The 21,144-nt window shown below is 46.7% G+C and overlaps 2 protein-coding genes and 2 pseudogenes across 2 annotated transcripts; 3 read left to right on the top strand and 1 right to left on the bottom strand.

Annotated features, from left to right (window-relative positions):
• The first annotated feature begins 1,678 nt into the window (after positions 1-1,678).
• LOC136489343 (3-ketoacyl-CoA synthase 20-like) lies at positions 1,679-2,114 on the top strand (annotated as a pseudogene).
• Positions 2,115-2,187: 73 nt separating this feature from the next.
• LOC136489341 (3-ketoacyl-CoA synthase 20-like) lies at positions 2,188-2,574 on the bottom strand. The gene has a single exon (XM_066486009.1). The coding sequence runs from the start codon at positions 2,572-2,574 to the stop codon at positions 2,188-2,190; it is 387 nt and encodes a 128-aa protein (XP_066342106.1).
• Positions 2,575-4,698: 2,124 nt separating this feature from the next.
• LOC136489340 (uncharacterized) overlaps positions 4,699-21,144 on the top strand; it is a 42,147-nt pseudogene continuing 25,701 nt past the window's right edge.
• Positions 14,334-16,257, top strand: LOC136487005 (uncharacterized). The gene is made up of 6 exons (XM_066484106.1): positions 14,334-14,686; positions 14,760-15,059; positions 15,148-15,402; positions 15,494-15,619; positions 15,688-15,790; positions 15,876-16,257. Exons 1-6 carry the CDS (start codon positions 14,334-14,336, stop codon positions 16,002-16,004), a joined length of 1,266 nt encoding a protein of 421 aa, XP_066340203.1. The 3' UTR covers positions 16,005-16,257.

Raw genomic sequence — 21,144 nt, 5'->3', positions numbered from 1 at the left:
CCTAAAGCTACTGCACTCAAGGATCTTTCTTGTGCTACTGGTAGAACAACAAGTGCTGCTACGGCGCTGGAGCCGGAACCGCGTGGAGCCGGAACAGCCGTCATCAGAGTTCTCGTCGCCGTGACAGCCCATAAACAAAGCGCCCCGACCTGTCATGTCCTACCGGGCACCATAAAAATAAGCCACCAGTCCAACCTGCCGGCAGTCAGTGCCGCGCCATTCTACATGACGCGTTAGCGCAGCGCCCGACGACCACGTCAGCGTTCACGGGCACCATCGTTGCCATGTCATCGCTCCTCCCGCGCCCTCATACATGGCGAGGCAACATAATTTCATCACGGCATGAGAATAGGCCTGGCCAAAACTGTAAGTTTTGAAGAAAAAAACAATTTTAGATTTAAAAAGAGTTTAAAAAAATGTTAAAAATAAAAAATATTCTTCCGTGTCAAGTTGTAATTTTGTACGAGTTATTGTTGAGACACTCTATTGAGTGTCTTTCTAGAAAAACTATATATATGAATTCCTTTTTTTTAAAAAAAAGGAAAAAAACCAACAACTACTCATCCGGTCCTCATATTAGGACAGTTTCGGTGGAGTTTCATAAGCCTGTTCTTAGAAGAGCCTGTTCTTAGAAGACTCGTGTGTTAGAAACCATGCAAACAAGTTTTATTCCAATGAAACTAATTTTATTTTTCAAAACTTTTATCATCTCTCTTTATTTACACTATATTACAAATTTAACGTCCATAAAACTATCGTCAAACTCCTATTGAGACTTACCTTCTCCATTCAAGATCGACGCGTACATGTGCTTGAACAGTTGAACTGCCTGGCAACTTGCACGTCGAGCCAGAGGTGCGACTATGACTGCACATGCGTCATGCATGAATGGAAACGTTCCCAACCAAATTTTCAAAAAGTGCTACAGTAGTTATTACATCAAATTTTACGATACTTACACGGAGCATTAAATGTAGACGAAAAAAATTAATTGCACAGTTTGGTTGGAAATTGCGAGATAAATGTTTTAAACCTAATTAGTCCTTGATTGAATACTAATTATCAAATAAAAACAAAAGTGTTACGATAGCCAAATTTCCAATATTTAGCCAACTAAACAAGATCTAAGCTGCTGTACTCAAGGATCTTTCTTGTGCTACTGATAGCACAACAAGCTCTGCTACGGCGCCGGAGCCGGAACCGCATGGAGCCGGAACAGCCGTCATCAGAGTTCGCGTCGCCGTGACCGCCGATAAGAGAGAATTATTTATTTGACACTGAAATAAACCAGTGTTTTGTATTTGGCACTCGAAAATTTGAACTTTCTTATCTGGCAACAAGTTGAAATTTCCTTTCGTAAATGGCACTGCCGTCCATTTAGGACAGTAACGGTGTCAAGTGACCGGCAAAAAGACATAAATACCCTTGTTTGCAGCAGAAACCCATGGTGCCAAATAGGGAAGTTCAAGTATTTTCGTATGGTGCCAAATAGGGAAGTTTAAGTATTTTCGTATGGTGCCAAATAGGGAAGTTTAAGTATTTTCGTATGAACGATATTGGCCTCAACTACTTCCCTCATCCTAGTCACTGACGTGTAGGCCCCACGCGTGCTCATCGTCAACTGCAGCCACCAGCAGTTTCCGTACGTGTGTACCCATCAACTAATTAGCGGATTGAGATGCTGCAGGCGAACCCTGGGGTGCTACGCCGTCGTGGTGAGCACCGAGAACATCACGCTCAACTAGTACTTCGGCAACGACCGCTTCATGCTGCTGTCCAACTGCATCTTCCGCATGGGTGGCGCCGCCGCGCTACTGTCCAACCGCCGCGCCGACGCCGGGCGCCCCAAGTACCGGCTGCTGCACACGGTGCGCACCCACAAAGGCGCCGCGGACGAGTGCTACGGCTGTGTGTACCAGCGCGAGGACGACACAGGCCGCGTCGGCGTGTCGCTGGCGCGCGAGCTCATGGCCATCGCCGGGGACACGCTCAAGACGAACATCACCACCCTGGGCCCGCTGGTGCTCCCGCTGTCGGAGCAGCTCAAGTTCCTCAGGTCCCTCGTGCTCCGTCGCGTCCTCCGCTCCCGCAGCGTCCGTACGTACATCCCGGACTTGCCGACGACTAGGAACAGCAGGCCGTCACGCTGCTGCCTTCTCGGCCATGGCAGTCGAGCGTGCAGGTGCCTCAGCTGCTGGGGAGCCTGTTGTTCCTAGTCGTCGGCAAGTCCGGGATGTACGTACGGACGCTGCGGGAGCGGAGGACGCGACGGAGCACGAGGGACCTGAGGAACTTGAGCTGCTCCGACAGCGGGAGCACCAGCGGGCCCAGGGTGGTGATGTTCGTCTTGAGCGCGTCCCCGGCAACGGCCATGAGCTCGCGCGCCAGTGACACACCGACGCGGCCTGTGCCGTCCTCGCGCTGGTATACGTAGCCGTAGCACTCGTCCGCGGCGCCTTTGTGGGTGCGCACCGTGTGCAGTAGCCAGTACTTGGGGCGCCCGGCGTCGGCGCGGCGGTTGGACAGTAGCGCGGCGACGCCACCCATGCGGAAGATGCAGTTGGACAGCAGCATGAAGCGGTCGTTGCCGAAGTACTAGTTGAGCGTGATGTTCTCGGTGCTCACCACGACGGCGTAGCACCCCAGGGTTCGCCTGCAGCATCTCAATCCGCTAATTAGTTGATGGGTACACACGTACGGAAACTGCTGGTGGCTGCAGTTGACGATGAGCACGCGTGGGGCCTACACGTCAGTGACTAGGATGAGGGAAGTAGTTGAGGCCAATATCGTCCATACGAAAATACTTGAACTTCCCTATTTGGCACCATACGAAAATACTTGAACTTCCCTATTTGGCACCATACGAAAATACTTGAACTTCCCTATTTGGCACCATACGAAAATACTTGAACTTCCCTATTTGGCACCATGGGTTTCTGCTACAAACAAGGGTATTTATGTCTTTTTGCCGGTCACTTGACACCGTTACTGCCCTAAATGGACGGCAGTGCCATTTACGAAAGGAAATTTCAACTTGTTGCCAGATAAGAAAGTTCAAATTTTCGAGTGCCAAATACGAAACACTGGTTTGTTTCAGTGCCAAATAAATAATTCTCTCCACCGATAAACAAAGCGCCCCGCTCTGTCATGTCCTATCGGGCACCATAAAAATAAGCCACCAGACCAACCTGCCGGCGGTCAGTGCCGCGCCATTACATGACGCGTTAGCGCAGCGCCCGACGACCAGCGGCACCATCGTTGCCACGTCATCGCTCCTCCTGCGCCCCGTACATGGCGAGGCAACAGGCCTGTTCGCTTGTCTGAATTTTGGAGGAATCTGGATGGTTTGGAGGAAAGCTGGAGGAATTTGTGAGAGAAAAACACTGTTTCGGATGAAAAAATAAGCAAATCAAGCCAGGTTTAAAGGCACGCGAATGGGGCCAACGTGATTTTGCCGCGCCATGAGAATAGGCCTGGCAAAAAATGTTAGTTTTGAAGAAAAAACAGTATCAGATTTAAAAATAATTTAAAAAAATGTTAAAAAAAATTCTGTTGTGTCAAGTTGTAATTTTGTACGAGTTATTGTTGAGACACTTTATTGACGGTCTTTTAAAAAAACTATATATATGAATTCCTTTTTTGAAGAAAAAAAGGGAAAAGACCAACTACTCATCCGGTCCTCATGTTAGGATAGGCTCGGTGGGGTTTCATAATCCTGTTCTTAGAAGACTCTCATGTGTTAGAATCTATGCAAACAAGTTTTATTCCCATGAAATTAATTTTATTTTCCAAAATTTTTATCATCTCTCTTTGTTTACACTATGGCATTGTTTAGTTCCGCAAAATTTAAGAATTTGGTTACTGTAGCACTTTTGTTTTTATTTGGCAATTAGTGTTCAATTATGGACTAATTAGGCTCAAAACGTTCGTCTCGTGATTTCCAACCAAACTGTGCAATTAGTTTTTTTTCGTCTACATTTAATACTCCATGCATCTATCACAAGATTCGATAAGATGGCTACTGTAGCACTTTTTGTGAAAATTTTTTAGAACTAAACAAAGCCTATATTACAAATTTAACGTCCATAAAACTATCGTCAAACTCCTATTGAGCGCGTGTTTAGTTCCAGGAATTTGGAATTTGGGGCTACTGTAGCATATTCGTTTTTATTTGGCAATTAATATTCAAATATGGACTAATTAGGCTCAAAACGTTCGTCTCGCAATTTTCTACCAAACTATGCAATTAGTTTTTTTCGTCTACATTTAATGCTCTATACATAAACCGTAAACATTCGATGTGACAGATACTGTAGCACTTTTTGGGATTTTGGGTTGAAATGAACACGCGCTGACACTTACCTTCTCCATTCAAGATCGACGCATACATGTGCTTGAACAGTTGAACTGCCTGGCAACTTGCACGTCGAGCCAGGAGGTGCGACTATGACTGCACATGCGTCATGCATGAATGGAAACGTCTGCACTAGCTAGCTACACCGTTCATTTGCCTCTCGTCTCGTCGTCGTAGCCTCGAGCCTCGTAGGCCCCCCGGCCTCTATACGCGGACCGCCCATAGCCATTGAACGTTGACCCAATAATATGAGTACTCCCTCCGTCCACGACGTCGTGTCCAGGTTCAAAGCTAGGACGGAGTAAGTGCCGCAACGCGTTTCTCTGCGCCTCGATTTAAGGACGTGCAGGTTCGGCCGCCTGCGTTATCGTAGGTGCCGCAACGCGTTTCTCTGCGCCTCGATTTAAGGACGTGCAGGTTCGGCCGCCTGCGTTATCGTCGTCTTCGCCGTCTTTACTCCGGGTTTCCTGCATGCCCCTGGTGTGCTTCCTCCGTCCCCTCCGATCGATCCCTCGGACGACGTGCAAATCCTCCGGTGCCCTGCCCAGCCGGTGAGTCCTTTATCTTGTACATTATATATACGTATCTTGTTTCTAAATTTAGCTAGCACACACCAATTCAGTCAGTCCTTTATTATTAATTATTTAGGATATCGCTTGTTCCTTGTCGTCATCATTTCTATACTTTGTTGTGTATACAACTCCGCCGATCCATGTGCATAGATATATGCCTACGGAATGAGTCTGCAGCATAGTTTAATGTTTGCGCATGCATGCATGGTTGAGGAACGTATTGTATATAAAACCGAGTTCCACGGAGAAAATGTTAAGATTCCTTTTGAAGTTCTTATATTAGAGACTAGCTTGCAGCCACTCGCATCGCATGGATGACCAAATTAACACAGGGCATGCACCGGGGAACAGGCCCGAATGGGATCAGATATGAGAGACCCTCCGGCGTCCCGCTCGCCCCTTCTTCGAATCTGTTTGGACGTGGCTTATCGTAAATGATCGTAAATTTTCAATCGGAATAGTATTTTTCTCTCACACAAACCAGCCAGCAGTACTTCTTCACGAACCAGTAACGATATGAACCAGCCAACCGAACATGCTTCGGCCAGTACGGCGGTACTGTGGAGGAAGCAAATTGATGGCAAGGCAGCGCTCGCCGGCCGATCGCAGACAGTACTGGAGAAACCGAGCTAGCTAAGCTAGCTACAGAGCATCAAGCTGTGCACGCAGACAGGATTAGGGCTCAATCATATATATCATCAATCACTCCTGCACAAAATCTTTTACAAGACGTTTTCAAAATAGATTCCAAGGTGGTGGGGTCGGCTGCTCGCCTCGGTTATTCATGGTAGGGCAGCCGGCCCAGCGACCACCTCAGTTAATGTTTAATTTATCGGACAATGTAAAAGAACCACCTAGATTAAGGCGTTTGGTTAAAATTCCTGCGGCAGTGGACTTGTGTGGAGAGGACCGCGGCTGCGTGCTCTTCTTCCTGTATCTGAATCCTCATCCACTCGACGAAGCAAAGAGAGAGACGAGCTAGCACGGAGAACAAGTGACCCAACTATCCAAGTGGGGCACACGCGCGTGGCCGGTGTACTAGTACTACCTGTCAAGCTGTTTGCTTAATTAATTACTCACGGACAACCACGGCCACAGGGAATTTTCTCTCTCTTTTTTTTTTGATAATTGCCACAGCGACGTTAGATTTTTCGAAAGGAATCTATACCCAAAACTCATAAAATTCAAAGGATGAGCACAGCCACCTTTTTCTCCCGTCCACCACCGAGATATTTTTTTATTTTTAACACTTTTGTAAACTAATTTTAAATCTAACACTGTTGATTTTTTTTCTAAAATTAATACTTTTGGCGGTGCCTATTTCTCTGACGCAGCGAAACGCCTGTGCCGCGCTATACATGGTGGCGCGACGAGAGGGATGACGTAGCGACAATTGAGACGCTGACCGATAACGTGACAGGGTCTGCCGCACCACCGATCTAGACACGGCACCACCGCGCCCTGGAGAATGGTGAGGCAAAGCTAGGTAGGCATGGCCGGAGGCCTCGGTATGGCATCTAGACTGCTCATGGTAGAGGTGACGCTAACGGATGCCTTCCTTCCTGCTGATGGACGATAGAGAGAATTAAATAAACAAGCCTAGAAGACACCGTAGCAGAGCAGGGGGATAGGTAGGTGTCGAGCGAGACTGTAGCAGCACAGGGGGATAGGTTAGGCCTGTTCGTTAACGATCGTAAATTTTTAGTCAGAGTATTTTTTTCTTACACTAAACTAACCAGCACTAAATAATCTACCATACGATACGGCCTCGCACGGAGGCTCTGCACTCTGCAGACCAGGGGATAGGTAGGCGTCGAGCGAGACTGTAGCAGCGCGTGACAGCTCACGTCGCCGCAGACTTGCAGCCATGCTCGCTGCACCAACGCGAACGTTGGCCCCCAGTCTTTTTTACTGTGGAGGAGGCGTGTCCAGTACTACGTGTACCAGTGTGCGGTGTGTCCGTTCAGCTAGAGTGCTCGGCATGTTTTATTTCCACCTCGGAGAACGGCACCTCAAGTTCATGAAGTCTGAAAAACGTTCTTGTATCGCGCGAGCTTTGTCATCATGGTTTATTGCCCAACGCTGGCCGTTCCTTAGCCTCTGGATATAATTTTTCCTTCTTCTCGTATTGACTTTTCGATGGAAGAATTTTGTGTTAGCATCACCTAATTTGATGGTCGACAGTCCGGATGCTTGTTTGCATCTTGCTCTTTCAATCACAGCTAGGCCGAGCACTCCCGTAAAGTTCAGCAGGCGTCAATTCTCTATTTTCTTGGGCAATGTACCGGGAGTCTGGGAGCCCAGTCGCTTTGCCCGCAGGGCTCCGAATTGCAGTGGATGTCCATCGCCGCTTTCAGGCCGGCACGGCGGCTAGTTGATCCAGTTTCTCCGAAGCACTTGGGCCCCAACAACTCAAGGTACGGCCTCCAATCCGGCGATCATTCTGTCACTCTCTGTCCACTACCTTCCGCGCAGCCACACGCACAGAAAAAGCCTCCAATCGCCGCTTTGCAGTGATGTTTCAGTATCAGAGATGCTCGATACTCCTGCACGGACACACCGCACACGGGTACACGTAGTACTGGACACGCCTCCTCCACAGTAAAAAAGACTGGGGGGCCAACGTTCGCGTTGGTGCAGCGAGCATGGCTGCAAGTCTGCGGCGACGTGAGCTGTCACGCGCTGCTTCAGTCTCGCTGGACGCCTACATAACCCCTGCAGTAACATCCTAAATTTTGCAACTTTAGAAATAGGGTTAAAAAGATTTAATTTGGAATTTTTGTGCGTATGAAAACATAGGAAAATAAAAATTTTCATTAATTTAAAATTTATCATAAGGTAGAAACGTGTTTGTTGCATTCATGTCAGTCGCACCTCGTGTTTCTATGTGCAAAATGTGTGTTTTTTATACGTTTAGGAGACGAATATCTATCTCTAAGAATTTTTCAGCTTGTTTCTGGAATTTAATTCCTACTTCCTTCACCTTAGGGAGTGTTCGGTTGGCTGGTGGCTAGCCAGCCCACTCACGTGGGCATTGTTCACATGAACAGTGTCCTTCAGTCAGAACAGTATTTTTCTCTCACAATAAACCAGCCGGAACAATATTTTGGTTTATTTTTCAGTCCTGCCGAACAATGCCTTAATCTTTATGTTCCAAGTTTCCAACAATATTTTTATGAGCTCCAAATACTTTATTTGGGTCCATCATATTCCAAAGTGTCTCTGAGAATTTTCCCCAAATTTTCGGAGGTCTCGGAGTATTTTTCGTGGCTTAAATATCAATTGTGGACTTTTCTAGAATTATTTTATCCACGAAATTAATTAATTTCGAAAATAATAAATCTCTCATTTTTTTCCAACCCTCAAAGCCCATGTGCAATAATCCTAATAAATCATAAAAGGTCCATGCATTTATTTACTAATGAGCTTTAATGATTATTTAGACCCATTAGTAAATGTTGAGGGTGCAACATCAATTAGTACCATATTGCTAGTTGATGTAGATGTGGGGAGTTTTTTTCTTCCTATAAATCTATACTAACCCCTTGGGTAAAGCACACCAAAACTACCGCTCTAGTTTGGAAAATCCCTCATGTAGTAAATTTGATTTTTCTCCTCCTTCTCTCGTCGCCGCCGCCGTGCTGCCCGTTGCCGCCCCCATCGAGCTGTACGTCATCGTTCTTCTACTCATCGCTGGAGCTCTCTGTCTATGAAGACACGCCGCCACCGCCGCTGGCACCACCAGCTACTTCATCGACGTTCGCTACACCGCTGTCGAGGTTCGAATCGAGGTGATGAATCTGTCAACGCCGTCTACAGCTGACTACTGCCGCGAGCCTCGAACCATGGTATGAAGCTACTCATCCTCTCAATTGTTTGTCTGGCGTCATCTACAAGTTCATCAACTGGAGCTGTTGTGCCCGACACTGCCCATTGGTGCCCAGCGGACCAGGGCCATGAAGATCGTGAATACGTGCAGAACGTCTAGAGGCCCTGCCGGCTGCCGCGGGACCGCTGATGGAGGGGCACGACCAGGCGAAGCTCTCACCGCTGGCTCTTCTCATCGTCTGAGGCGACCATGCTGTCATCTGTGCCTGTTCGTTCGTCTTCAGCCATGTTCATGCAAAGCAAGCAGCTGCCTCCTGCCTGTTCTGCGAGCTGTCCTGTTTGCCATCACCAGCAGCAATCAAAGGCCAAACCGGCTATCAGCTAAGCAAATAGCACTTCCCTGCAAGCACGTGACCGGCCAAAGGAACAACTGATATGTCCAAGCACAGTATGTTATACTTTTCTTCGAATCCTCTGCTCTCCTTGATAACCCGATATCTAAAGCTAATTCCGTCAAAAACAATCCTTCATCGTTTGTTCGTTTTAGCTCAGAATTTGTGTGATACGCTCTTGTCAATATAATCTACGTGTTAGTTTTCGACATTTATCTTTCTACATATTTATACGTTTATGATTAAATGTTAATTTGGTTAATATGTATGCAGATAGTTTTATAATTAAAAGCAACACAGTAAACATTGATCTTTCGCAAATAAACACTAATTTGATTCATGATAAATGTTTCTAATTATTATAACTTGGTTAGTTTAAACTTGTTTCATATACAAAGATGATCACATGTTTTCTCTTTTATACTATTATAAAATTTAAATGTGATTTATATGCTCCATATGATTTTGCTCAATTAAAATGAATCAAGCACGTAGGCTTCTCTTTTATAATATATGGAATTCCGGTAAACATTTCTTTCTAACGGTAGGTTCGTTTTCGGCGTTTCTTGCGTTTCTGTGACTGTAGCAACGAGTCATCTCTTTAGAACCCTTTCTATTATGATTGGTGTAATGTGCTTAGTTATTTATGTTTGTTTGCTTGTATGTTTCTGTGTGCTTGGTGTTTGCTACGAGTAGAAGAGAACCGTACGTAAGCGCTGAAAATCAGAAGCTGTGGAATGGAAGATAAAGTTGAGGCTTCTCTAAGCAAGTTGCTTTGGGTGTAAAGCAAGTTTAAGGCAAGTATAGCATGGGATCTTCCTTGTTGTCCTATACACCTTTAATCATTTAAATCATGCCGCATGTGTCTACCTTAAGTGACACTAAGGATTTCCTAGTACTTTGTTACCCTATACACTACTACAGGAATCAATTTGCGCAGCGTGGCCAAAACACGCTCCGTGCGCGGGCACCTTTTTTGCCCGCCACGGTTAACCGGTGGCCGGCCAGCGAGGCCGGCCACCGGGGCGCCCGCTGCGGGAAATTGGTTTACCGCGGCGGGCAACCTTACCTGCCCGCCGCAGGAAATCGTTATTTACCGCGGCGGGCGGTATGAATAGCCCGCCGCGGTTAATACGGTTTACCATAGCGGGCTCTTTAAACTGCCCGCCGCGGTAAAGACTTGATTTACCGAGGCGGGCGTTTTATGTTGCCCGCCACGGTAAAGCCTGTACAAATACAGACCTCAGACCCTCCTTCTTCTCCACGGGTCTTCCTCTCTCAAAACTCATGGGGGGAGGCTTTGCCCTAAAATTTGAGGAAACTTTTGATTTGAGTTGAAGGGCTTGGATTTGAGGGAGGAGGACATCTTAAGAGGTTCATAAAGGCTCTCCCTCTCTCCTTCCATCCTCTCTCTCTATTTCCATCACCTAGAGTTCTCTTTAGATCTAGATCTAGATCTAGATCAATTTTAATGGAAAAAATGATGTCATGTATTTCTTTAACTTTAGATTCATCATAGATGCATGCTTCATCTTTCACATCGTCATTTCCTCTCTTTTTCATGATTTTGGACGTAAAAATCATCAATTTCTCCTAATTCTTCTTTATTTAATGTTGATTGTGATGGATAATGTTCGCAGATACGATGGATAGATCAGAATGGATGTATCGGATCGATAGAGTGAATGATCCGCGGTACCTCTTTGAATTAAGGAAGTTTATTGCGGCTGGTAAAGCTCACCGTGAGAGACTGAAGCGGATGACAACCATATGTCCATGTTCTCGTTGCAAGAACCTGAAAGCCCACCGAGACAGCGAGGTGCAAACTCATTTGATCATGTATGGTTTCATCGAGGGCTACACAGTCTGGACATTTCATGGCGAAAGAGTTGGTGCGAGTGGCGCTGCATCTGGAGTTACCTCTTCGACGCCGACGACGACAGCACCACCGGTGAATAAAGATCCTTCCGCAGCAGCTGCGCCAGCCGACAGTGACAACAGTTGTCGTGATTACATCACGGTGGATGATGTAATGCAAGACATGGCCGACGGAGCCGGCGACGGTGTTGATGGTCAGGATACTGTGAGCCAACCCGAGGATGTGCAGCTTGTTGAAGATCTAGTCAAACACTTCGATGAAGACGATGTTGTGTTGGGTTGCCCAAAGTGGTTGGAGAATTTCAGAGAGTTGAAACAGGCGGCAGTTGATCCTCTCTATAAGGACGGCGGCGATTGTCCAAAGGACTGCACGGCGCTCCGTTTTAACCTCCATATGTTGATGTTGAAGGCTCATCATGGTTGGTCTGACACTAGCTTCAATGAGTTGTTAAGCTACCTTGCCACCACGTACCCAACGGCTAACAAGGTGCCCGCCAATACTTATCGGGCCAAGAAGCTGATCCGGCCAGTGGCGATGAAGCTTAGAAAGTTTGATGCATGCCCTAACCACTGCATCCTGTATCGGGGCAATGAGTATGAGAATTTGACGAGTTGTCCGCACTGCGGCTTTAGTCGGTACAAGAAAAATGCTGGTTGTCACGTGGATGCAGAAGACGAGGGAGGCTTGCGGGGTGGTCGGAAGAAGAACAAGAAGGGGGCAAAGAAGAGCAGTGTGGCCAAACAGATCTCGGCTCAGTAGGACGATGAAGAAGAGGGTTACACGCACAGGAAAAGTCCAGCACTGTCGGTGTGGTACCTGCCCGTGACCGATCGCCTGCGTGCAATATTCAGGAACCCGGACAATGCCAAGCTCATGTCCTGGCATGCATCTGCTGACCGCCTGAACGACGATGGCAAGCTACGGCACCCATCCGATGGCAAGCAGTGGAAGGATTTCGACGAGGCCTACCCGGAGTTTGGCAAGGAGCCCAGGCATGTTAGGTTCGCGCTAAGTACCGATGGGATGAACCCGTTCGGTGAGCTTAGCAGCTCGCACAGCACTTGGCCCGTCGTGCTCACCATGTACAACCTACCTCCCCATCTATGTCAGAAGCGTAGGTACCTTATGCTGACCATGCTTATCTCCGGACCGAAGCAGCCCGGCAACGATATAGATGTGTTCCTGGAGCCGTTCATGGAGGAAATGAAGATACTATTTGATGTTGGGGTCCAGATGGTGGATGCATCCCGCAAGGAGAAGTTCACACTAAAAGCAATCATCTTTGTCACCATCACCGATTACCCCGGTCTCTTCTCACTGTCGGGGCAGATCAAAGGGAAGACCGGCTGCGTAATTTGCATCGACGGAACCTACTACACTTACCTTAAGGGATCCAATAAGATGGTGTACATGAGGCACAGACGGTTCCTCGCAAAAAATCACAGGTATAGAAGAAGTATTATGAACAAATACTTTGACAATCAGGACGAGCCGCAGCGTGATCAACCGACACAGACTAGTTGGGGGACAAAGGTGTATGAGATGGTCAAGGACATGGATCAGGTGGAGTTTGGAAAGAAGAAGAAGCTGCCTGAAGAGGGGAGGAAGCAGACAAGGAAGCGAAAGCAGGACCAGACGGAGGAAGTCCCCTCCGCCGTTCCTTTCAAGAAGATGTCAATTTTCTTCAAGTACCTATCGTATTGGAAAACACTGAATACACCCCATGCCATCGACTGCATGCACCTGGAGAAAAATGTCTTCGAAAGCACGATCGGTGTCCTGCTGGACATCAAGGGCAAGACAAAGGATGGTATTAAGTCACGGACGGATCTTGTCAATCTGGGCATCAGGCCGGACCTTCACCCAGGACCGCCTCAGAATGGTAAAGTCGATATCCCGGGTGCGGCCTGCAACCTAACGCAAGACGAGAGGACGACTTTTCTTAAGTTGCTTAGGGGTATCAAGGTGCCGACTGGTTTCTCTTCCAACATCAAGAGCCTGGTCTCCATGAAAGACCTCATAATGATCGGCTACAACTCACACGACTGCCACGTCATGCTGACGGTGTTCCTACCAATTGCGATTAGGGCTATCCGTCCAGAGTATGTGAAGATGGTCATCACACGGATGTCATACTTCTTTAATCGCATCACTCAGAAGGTCATTGATAAGGCTGAGCTGCCTGCCCTGAAGGAGTTCATCGCGGAGACCCTTTGCCAGCTCGAGATGTGCTTTCCACCATCTTACTTTGATATTATGCCACACCTAATGATGCATATGGTCGATCAGATCCATCAACTAGGTCCCGTGTACCTACACCAGATGTGGACGTACGAGCGGTTCATGTCCACCCTCAACAGATACGTCCATAACCGCGCTTACCCGGAGGGCTCTATGATCGAGGCATACACAACGGAGGAGGCCATGAACTGGTGTATGAGGTACATAAGAGATGGGAGGGTGATTGGGTTGCCTGTCCATCACCACGAAGGCAAAACCTCAGGAATGGGGTGCACAGGCCGAAAAGTGCGCACCGATGTGCCAAACCGAATGGTGCAAGAAGCTCATTACAGCATCCTTCATCAGTTAGTGAGCATGGAGAAATATATTGAAAAGAACCTGGAAGAGATCCGCGCCGCTAATGATGGACAACGCACGGAGGCATGGGTCCAGAACCATCACAAGAGCAATTTCGTAGAGTGGCTCAAAGAGCAACACATACCCCTTGAAGGATGCCCTGATGAAGATACGGAGACCATTAAGAGGCTTGTGTTAGGCCCATCCAGCCAAATCACCACGTGGCAAGGGTATGACGTCCAGGGCTACAGGTTCCACACGAAAGACAAGGACAAGAAGAGCTCGGCACAGAACTGCGGTGTTCGATACGAGGGTGAAGAAGAGTACATGGGCCAGAGGAGGCAATACTATGGGCAAGTTGAAGAAATATGGGAACTTGACTACGGCCAGAACCTACGCATAACCGTCTTCCATTGCCAGTGGGTCAAACCGAATGCGGTTGCAGTGGACAGTTATGGGCTAACCACCGTGGACCTCAAAAGTATCGGCTACAAAGATGACCCATGGGTACTAGCAACCAATGTCGCACAAGTGGCCTACTATATATATGCAGAGGACCCAAAAAGGCATGTGGTTGTGTCCGGAAAGCAGCGGATTGTGGGAGCTGATGGGGTGCAGAGTCCCGAACAATACAACAACTACGCAGAGCTCGAGCTTTTTACCGATCACCCAAAGAAGATCATTCTCTCGAAGTCCTGTGGAACAAGGATGACATAGAGATCATTCTCTCGATGCCGACTTCTACGCCGATGGCGACACCAGCATCACAACCATCCGTTGCCAGATCTTGTCCCCCCAATGATCTGGATCACGGCGACGGCAATGACGAAGGCAATGGCGGGGATGACAAGGGAAGGAAGTCACCCCGAGGCACAAGCCCTCACCCTCGTTCTCCTCCAACAACAAGTCCACCTCCACCTCCCGATAGTCTGTCTAAGGGCACAAGCAAAGGACCGGGAGGCACGGAGGAACCGGGGGCAAAGACATCGCCTGCTGCCATTGCGAGCACAAGCCACTGTCCTCCACCGCCGGCAAAGACTAAAGGCGACCAAGGGCATCTCACATACTCACTTGAGTTCGAAAGGTATGGTAGCGGCGAGCATAATTTGCTAATAACTTTTCTTTGCCATAATATGGTACTAACATTTCTATCCCAGGCCAAGATCACCTTTCCATCTATTTCCTGAATCGGATGACTGCCCCGGCCATTACGAGCATGGGAAGTTCATGATAACCAAGGCCCAGCTCGTCGACGAGGAAAGGTGGGAGACAAGGAGGTTTCATCTCTGGTACATGGAAGCGGCAAAAGCTGGCCTACATGGTTTTCTAGTCAAGGTTGTGGCGGAGTACTTCCACTTGCCCGGCAACGATGTAGAACTCCCCGTGGACTTCCATGACATGTACAGACTACTACGGGAACAAGACCTTGACATCGCCCAAGTCACCTTGTTCTCTATGTAAGTGATGAATTACGAGTTTCACATATCACCTACCTTTGAATCGGTCAAGACTACTTATATATGCCACGATGGCTTGTCCTTGCAGGTTGATGGCCTATATATCCAAGGAACTAAAACTTGATGTTATCTATCTATCTCCAATGCATATTGCTCAAAGAGTCATCATTGGTTACCACCTAGATGACAATCATCCAACCATGAAAGACTTGACCAAGCGACAGAGAGAGGCGCACAGGAAGAAACTGATGGACAATGAGAAGTTGAACATTTCAAGGTACATACTAGGAGCAATGAAGAAGATCAGGAGAAATGGGTGTATCGTAGCTGCCTACCACTTTGGGTAAGTCGAAGACATGCCTGTAGAGATAAGTGGGTAGCTAGCTAGTATTATTATTTCTCATTGTAACCTGTATTTTGTTTCAATGGCGCAGCCAAGGCCTCGAGGGTCACTGGGTTACATTTATCATCTATCCTCAGGATGGCAGGGCCTACGTATTTGATTCGTTGAGAATGCCAAACTTAAAAGGGTACAAGGCCTTTGAAGATTGCCTCAGAGTGTAAGTGACTGAACTGTCTTCTCATATGCGTTCTAATGCCCTACCTAATACTAGTACATTTCGTATAGCGCTTATAAGGAGTACGTGAAGGATCCTGAATGCTATGATCGAAGAACAGAGAATTTTAAGGCTAAGCATAAGAACCGCATCAAAATCAGACGCAACTTTCCGGTAAGTATTTGAAAGGTTTAATTGTGCTTTCTGTTCATAAGCGTTCTAATGCTTGTATTCTAATGCTTGTGTATCGATCATGCAGTGTGCCAAACAACCGGTAGGATCACAAACCTGTGGCTTCTACATCTGTGAGTACCTGAGGGAGTGCAAGCAGTACAGCAGCAGTTGGAGGGTGCTCAAGAATGGATTGAACTGGTGGAGAGACGTGTAGAGCACCCAACACTCCTTCAAGCAGACAAAGGCGGACATATGTAAGTTTGTCTTAGACAAATGCGTGCTTGAAGGGAGCACGTTCTTCAATGAGAACAGCCAGCTAGCAATTTAACGGAGTACGAGAGGCTGAGGAAATGGCCCACGATGATGCGTCCGCAAGATTACTCCTTAGGGCATGTATAACGACTTTAATATGTAAATGTAATGAATTAACGATGACAAGAACGACTAAGTGAATGTATATATATGTATATTATCTCATGTGTAATGCCTGCATACTTTTTAAGTTTAATCTGTGAAATCTGGATGTGATTTGAATTTGAATTTGAATTTGAATTTGAATTTAATTATATGCTGCTGTATTTTTTTTAATTCAGGAAATAATTTACCGAGGCGGGCAAATAATAATGCCCGCCACGGCTAACTAACATAACCGCGGCGGGCGGTGTACCGTGTCCGCCGCGGTAAAATAATTTACCGCGGCGGGCGGTTCAACGTGACCGCCGTGGTAAAAGTATATTTACCGCGGCGGGCACGTTACACCGCCCGCCATGGTAAATAGGTTAACTGCGGCGGGCAAAGCCGCCCGCCGCGGTTAAGCCACGATTTACCGTGGCCTCTAGGCCGCGGCGGACAGCTTTGCCCGCCGCGGAAAATCAAAAACGCCCGCCTCCATTAAAGTTTGTGTAGTAGTGATACCTTGATACCTACGGGGTATTGCATTGGGTAGTAAGATGCTAGTGCTCAACTACAACCATGATCTTGTAACTTGACTAATGGTATATGCAATAAACACTAAAAGATGTTTTTTAGCAACATGGAACAAGGGGGCTAGAGCATTGTGTTGCTTTTATGGTGCTCTAGATTCCTCTCCCTAAGGACTTATCTATAAGTGATCATCCGGGACTTACAGTACAGCTGTGAGGGCTATATGGCTCTGGCTTTAGCTCAGTATGAGGACTTTTTCTAGCTTGTTAGAGGTTACCTTTGTTGGCGTAAAAATGGCTTGACGAATCGGGTATAGGACAACCTCTATCCCCTTATGTATAGGCTGCGTGTCATTGTGCCATCAGGAAGGGGGTTCCTACATCTGTTTGCCGAGTGAATCTAATGGCCCTAACTTGTTAGACGGACCTTTGAAAGGCTTCATAGTGAACCCTGGCGACCTTCCTTGGTAGTGGGTCAAGAGGCTGATCACCTCGGGCGAAAGGGTAAATCATGACTCACAGTGAAAATGTACAACATATGTAGAGTGTAAAACTGATATATCAGCCGTGCTCACGATCACGAACGGCCTTGGAACCCTTATGGAATAGATGTTGAACACTAATAATATGGATGATGATAAAGATGCAAACTAATAATTACTATTTATGCTATTCATTATTCATGTTTACCTGATCATGTGTTTATGGGCTTGTGATAAACTTATTGCCACCCAATTGCTAAAAGATGACTCATTAAAAGCTAATCGCAGTTGAACCAGTGTCAGCCTTTTGAGCCTCATGAACCCCATGTTATATTTGTTGAGTATGACATGTACTTACGCTTGCTTTATTTTTTTCAAATATTTGGATGAAAATCCCGGATGGGTACCAGATGGCTAAAGTTTAGAGGAATTATGCTTGTGATCAACCAGTCAGTTGTCTCTGTGGAACTGGAGTCTTCACCCGATAATCAGAGTTGTCTTTCCGCTGTTTGCTATCTAAGGTTATATCCTTTATACTAAGTATGCTATGTATTTAAGCATTGTCTATTGATATTACCCTTATTTTAGCTGTATGTGAGATTTGACTTCCTGGGCTCATATATGGTGTGTATCTGGTTTTGTTCTTAAAACCGGGTGCTACACCTGCTTTGCAGAGTGCAGAGCCCCCATGCCATACCTACCCCCCTGCGCTGCTACAGTCTCGCTCGACGCCTACCTATCCCCTGCTCTGCTACTATAAATGTCCATGCAGTCTAAGGCACGACGGCACCGCACGAAGCCCGTTTTTTTAGCCCGACACGAGCACGGCCCTGCCCAGTGACATGCGGGCCCAGGCTGGCCCGGCCCAAGGGAGCAGGCCGTGCCTGAGCCGTTGCTCAGGCCCATGGGCTGGCACGGCCCGGCCTACGTCGGTCGGCCCGGCAGCGGCCTAGCCTCACCCTCCCCCTCCTCACTCCTCCTTCCCTCCCCGCGGCCCAGCGTTCCCACCTCCCCCCTCCTCATATGGCCCCGCGCAGCCGCAGCCCCACACTCCCACCCCCGAACCCTATCTTCTTTCCCCTCCCCCTCCCCGCCGCCACCTCCCGTTCCTCGCACCGCACACGCTTCTCCGCCCAACAGCCGCCCGCCTCCTCCTCGCGCACAAGCTACAAAACGCCACAACGGCCATCCGCGACCTGCCTCGGGCTCCTCTCTTCCCATCCCTCCATGAGGCCGCGCCTTGGGTGCGAGCGCGGCGTGCTCAAGCTCCACCCCATCGGCCGCCGACACCTCGAGCTCCTGCTTCCCCGTGGCTCACCGAATCCCACCTCCACTCCAACCCGCCTCCGCCGACGGTGGTCACCTCCTCCTCACCGCCACGCGCTACTGCTCCTCCACATGTCTCCTCTATGTGGATCTAGCCTCGTTCTCCGCAGATCCGGCCTCCTCATCGCTCATCCTCCGTGGATCCGGCCTCCTCATCGCTCATCCTCTACGGATGGAGAGGTCGCATTGTCCATGGCCTTCCAAAGCAACGACGGTAGCTTGGCGCCCTGGCCTCCCCCCTCTCTCTCTTTTGGTGTAGTGGGCCTTGGGCCGACCAGGCACGCTGGATTAGCCATGCTTCTCGGGCCGGCCCGGCACGAAAAATGCCCTAGCAGGCCGTGCCTGGCCGTCGGCCAGGCACGAAGCCCATGGTGGCACGGCCCGCAGGGCACGTCATGCCTTGTCGGCCCGACCCCCATCGGGTCGTGCCCGCCCGTTGTCGTGCCGTGTCGGGCCGGGCTGGGCTGGCCCGTTGCACATCTATATCTGCTACGGTGTCTTCTAGGCTTCTTTATTTAATTATCTCCATCGTCCATCAGCTGGAAGGCATCCGTCAGTGTCACCGCTACAATGAGCAGGCCTAGATGTCGTGCCGAGGCCGCGCGGGTAGGCCTATGCTCCGGCCATGCCTAGCTTTGCCTCACCGCGCCATTTTCCATGGCGCGGTAGAGCCGTGCCTAGATTGGTGGCGCGGCAGACCCTGCCACGTCAACGGTCAGCGCCTCGGGCGTCGCCGCGTCATCCCTCTCGCCGTGCCACCATGCATGGCGCGGCACATGCGTTTCGTCGCGCCAGGGAAATAGGCGCGGCCAAAAGTGTTAGTTTTGGGAAAAAAAATAAACAGTATTAGATTTAAAATTAGTTTATAAAAAATGTTAAAAATAAAAAAAATCTCCACCGACGGGGAATTATTGACGTTGACATCCCTGCCCACAAGGAATAGAGTCATATACTACTAGCCTACCACTAGCGAGGAGAACTTTATTTTCTTAAACTACTTTTTATATGTTCAATTCAATGTACTAGTCCATCATCCCGTGCTCTCACATGGACTATCCTTGATATACTTATTCCATACAATTAACTTTGATTTGAATCCAAAGTAACACACGTGTATAGATTTGTATTGGCATGAATCAAAGAGATCGTCGTGGCACAACTAACGTTGTAACATTATAGTTTGATTCTATGGTCGGTTGTTTTTCTTTGTTTGTTTTGTGTCCTAGTATAGTTGACTTTGTGCCGTACATGGACGTGTTGGACGTCCTCTTTAGTTATGGAACTACGTAGATAACAATATTAAAATGTTAGTTCACCTACAAATTAAAAACTAATACCATAATTGAGTTTTGGATATTTAGGTTCGTACCTTAAATTGTTTTCATCAATTGTAATATTTCTTTAATTTGTCTGATGAAATTTTTTAGGTTAATCTGAAAGTTCATACCATTTATGTTTGGCTTGTCATTTGTTGGTTTCTAATCTTTTGCTCTGTGAATGGCTGTTGTCGACGTAGTTAAGTCATTGCTCTCAACTCTTGGTGCATTTTCCTTGCATCTTTGAAATTATTTGATATGTATCAATTGCGTCGTAGAAAAGGATGTGAGAGTATTTTTTTTTTGCCGTGGTAGTGTTTTTTTAGATTTTTGTGAGATGTTCGTTCATGTTTATTAAGAGCATGTCCTCCTGATGAATACGTTGATTCTTCAAGATCGAGGATTCAATGTGTTAGTACATATCTATTTTTGGAAAAATAGTATAGATTTTAAGCTACACTCTAGCTACTACAATGGCATAAAAAGTCATTACAGCTTGGACAACAACCATCAAGATGTTACATTTATTGTATAAAACAATTAAATATTATTTACCATTCTTAGGTCACAATCCTTTAATCAATATATAATACACTTATTTAAATAACAATGGTTATTAATTTATTTATCATAATAACTTATGTTATTATTTACACATAGATTTAGAGTTATGTTTATTTAATAATTTTAGTATTTACATGTAGATTTAGAGGTATATTTATTTATTTTTATAATAGTCAAGGTGGATAATTTAGATAATAAAAAGTTTTATTTTATAATATCTCTGTTAGTGACATATGTGGGTAATTTAGATACAAATTTATGGGTTATCTTGAATTATAGTTCTAATGGCATAGGTGCATAATTCAGATGTAAATTTTGAAAGTTAATTTCAGTTTGCGAGTTGTTGACGAAAATTGCCTCCTCTTTATTTATATATAATAAAACAGTCCGACCGCACATGCAAAATTTTGTTTGTTTGTCTCTCATATTCTAACAATATATTAAACTTCCATTAGATTTCTATTAATAGATTAACTAATTGCGGACTTGGTGGGTCCTACATATTCTCTTCGTCCCAAAGTAAATATACATCTCATTTCCTAAGGACTCAAATTATTTAGAGTTTGGTCAAATATTTATAAAAATATATTAGTATTCATGAAGAATAATAAGTGTTATTAGATTCAACATATAATGTAATTTTATAATAAATTTTTTGGAGATACAAATGTCACTATTATTTTCTTTACGTCTCGTCAAATTTAAAAAAGTTTGACTCCTTGAAAATGGAATATGCGTTTATT

The sequence above is a fragment of the Miscanthus floridulus genome, chromosome 10 (assembly GCF_019320115.1).
Source record: "Miscanthus floridulus cultivar M001 chromosome 10, ASM1932011v1, whole genome shotgun sequence".
Lineage (NCBI taxonomy): Eukaryota > Viridiplantae > Streptophyta > Magnoliopsida > Poales > Poaceae > Miscanthus > Miscanthus floridulus.
Note: the sequence above shows the minus strand (reverse complement) of the source record. Positions and strands in the feature narration are given on the sequence as shown.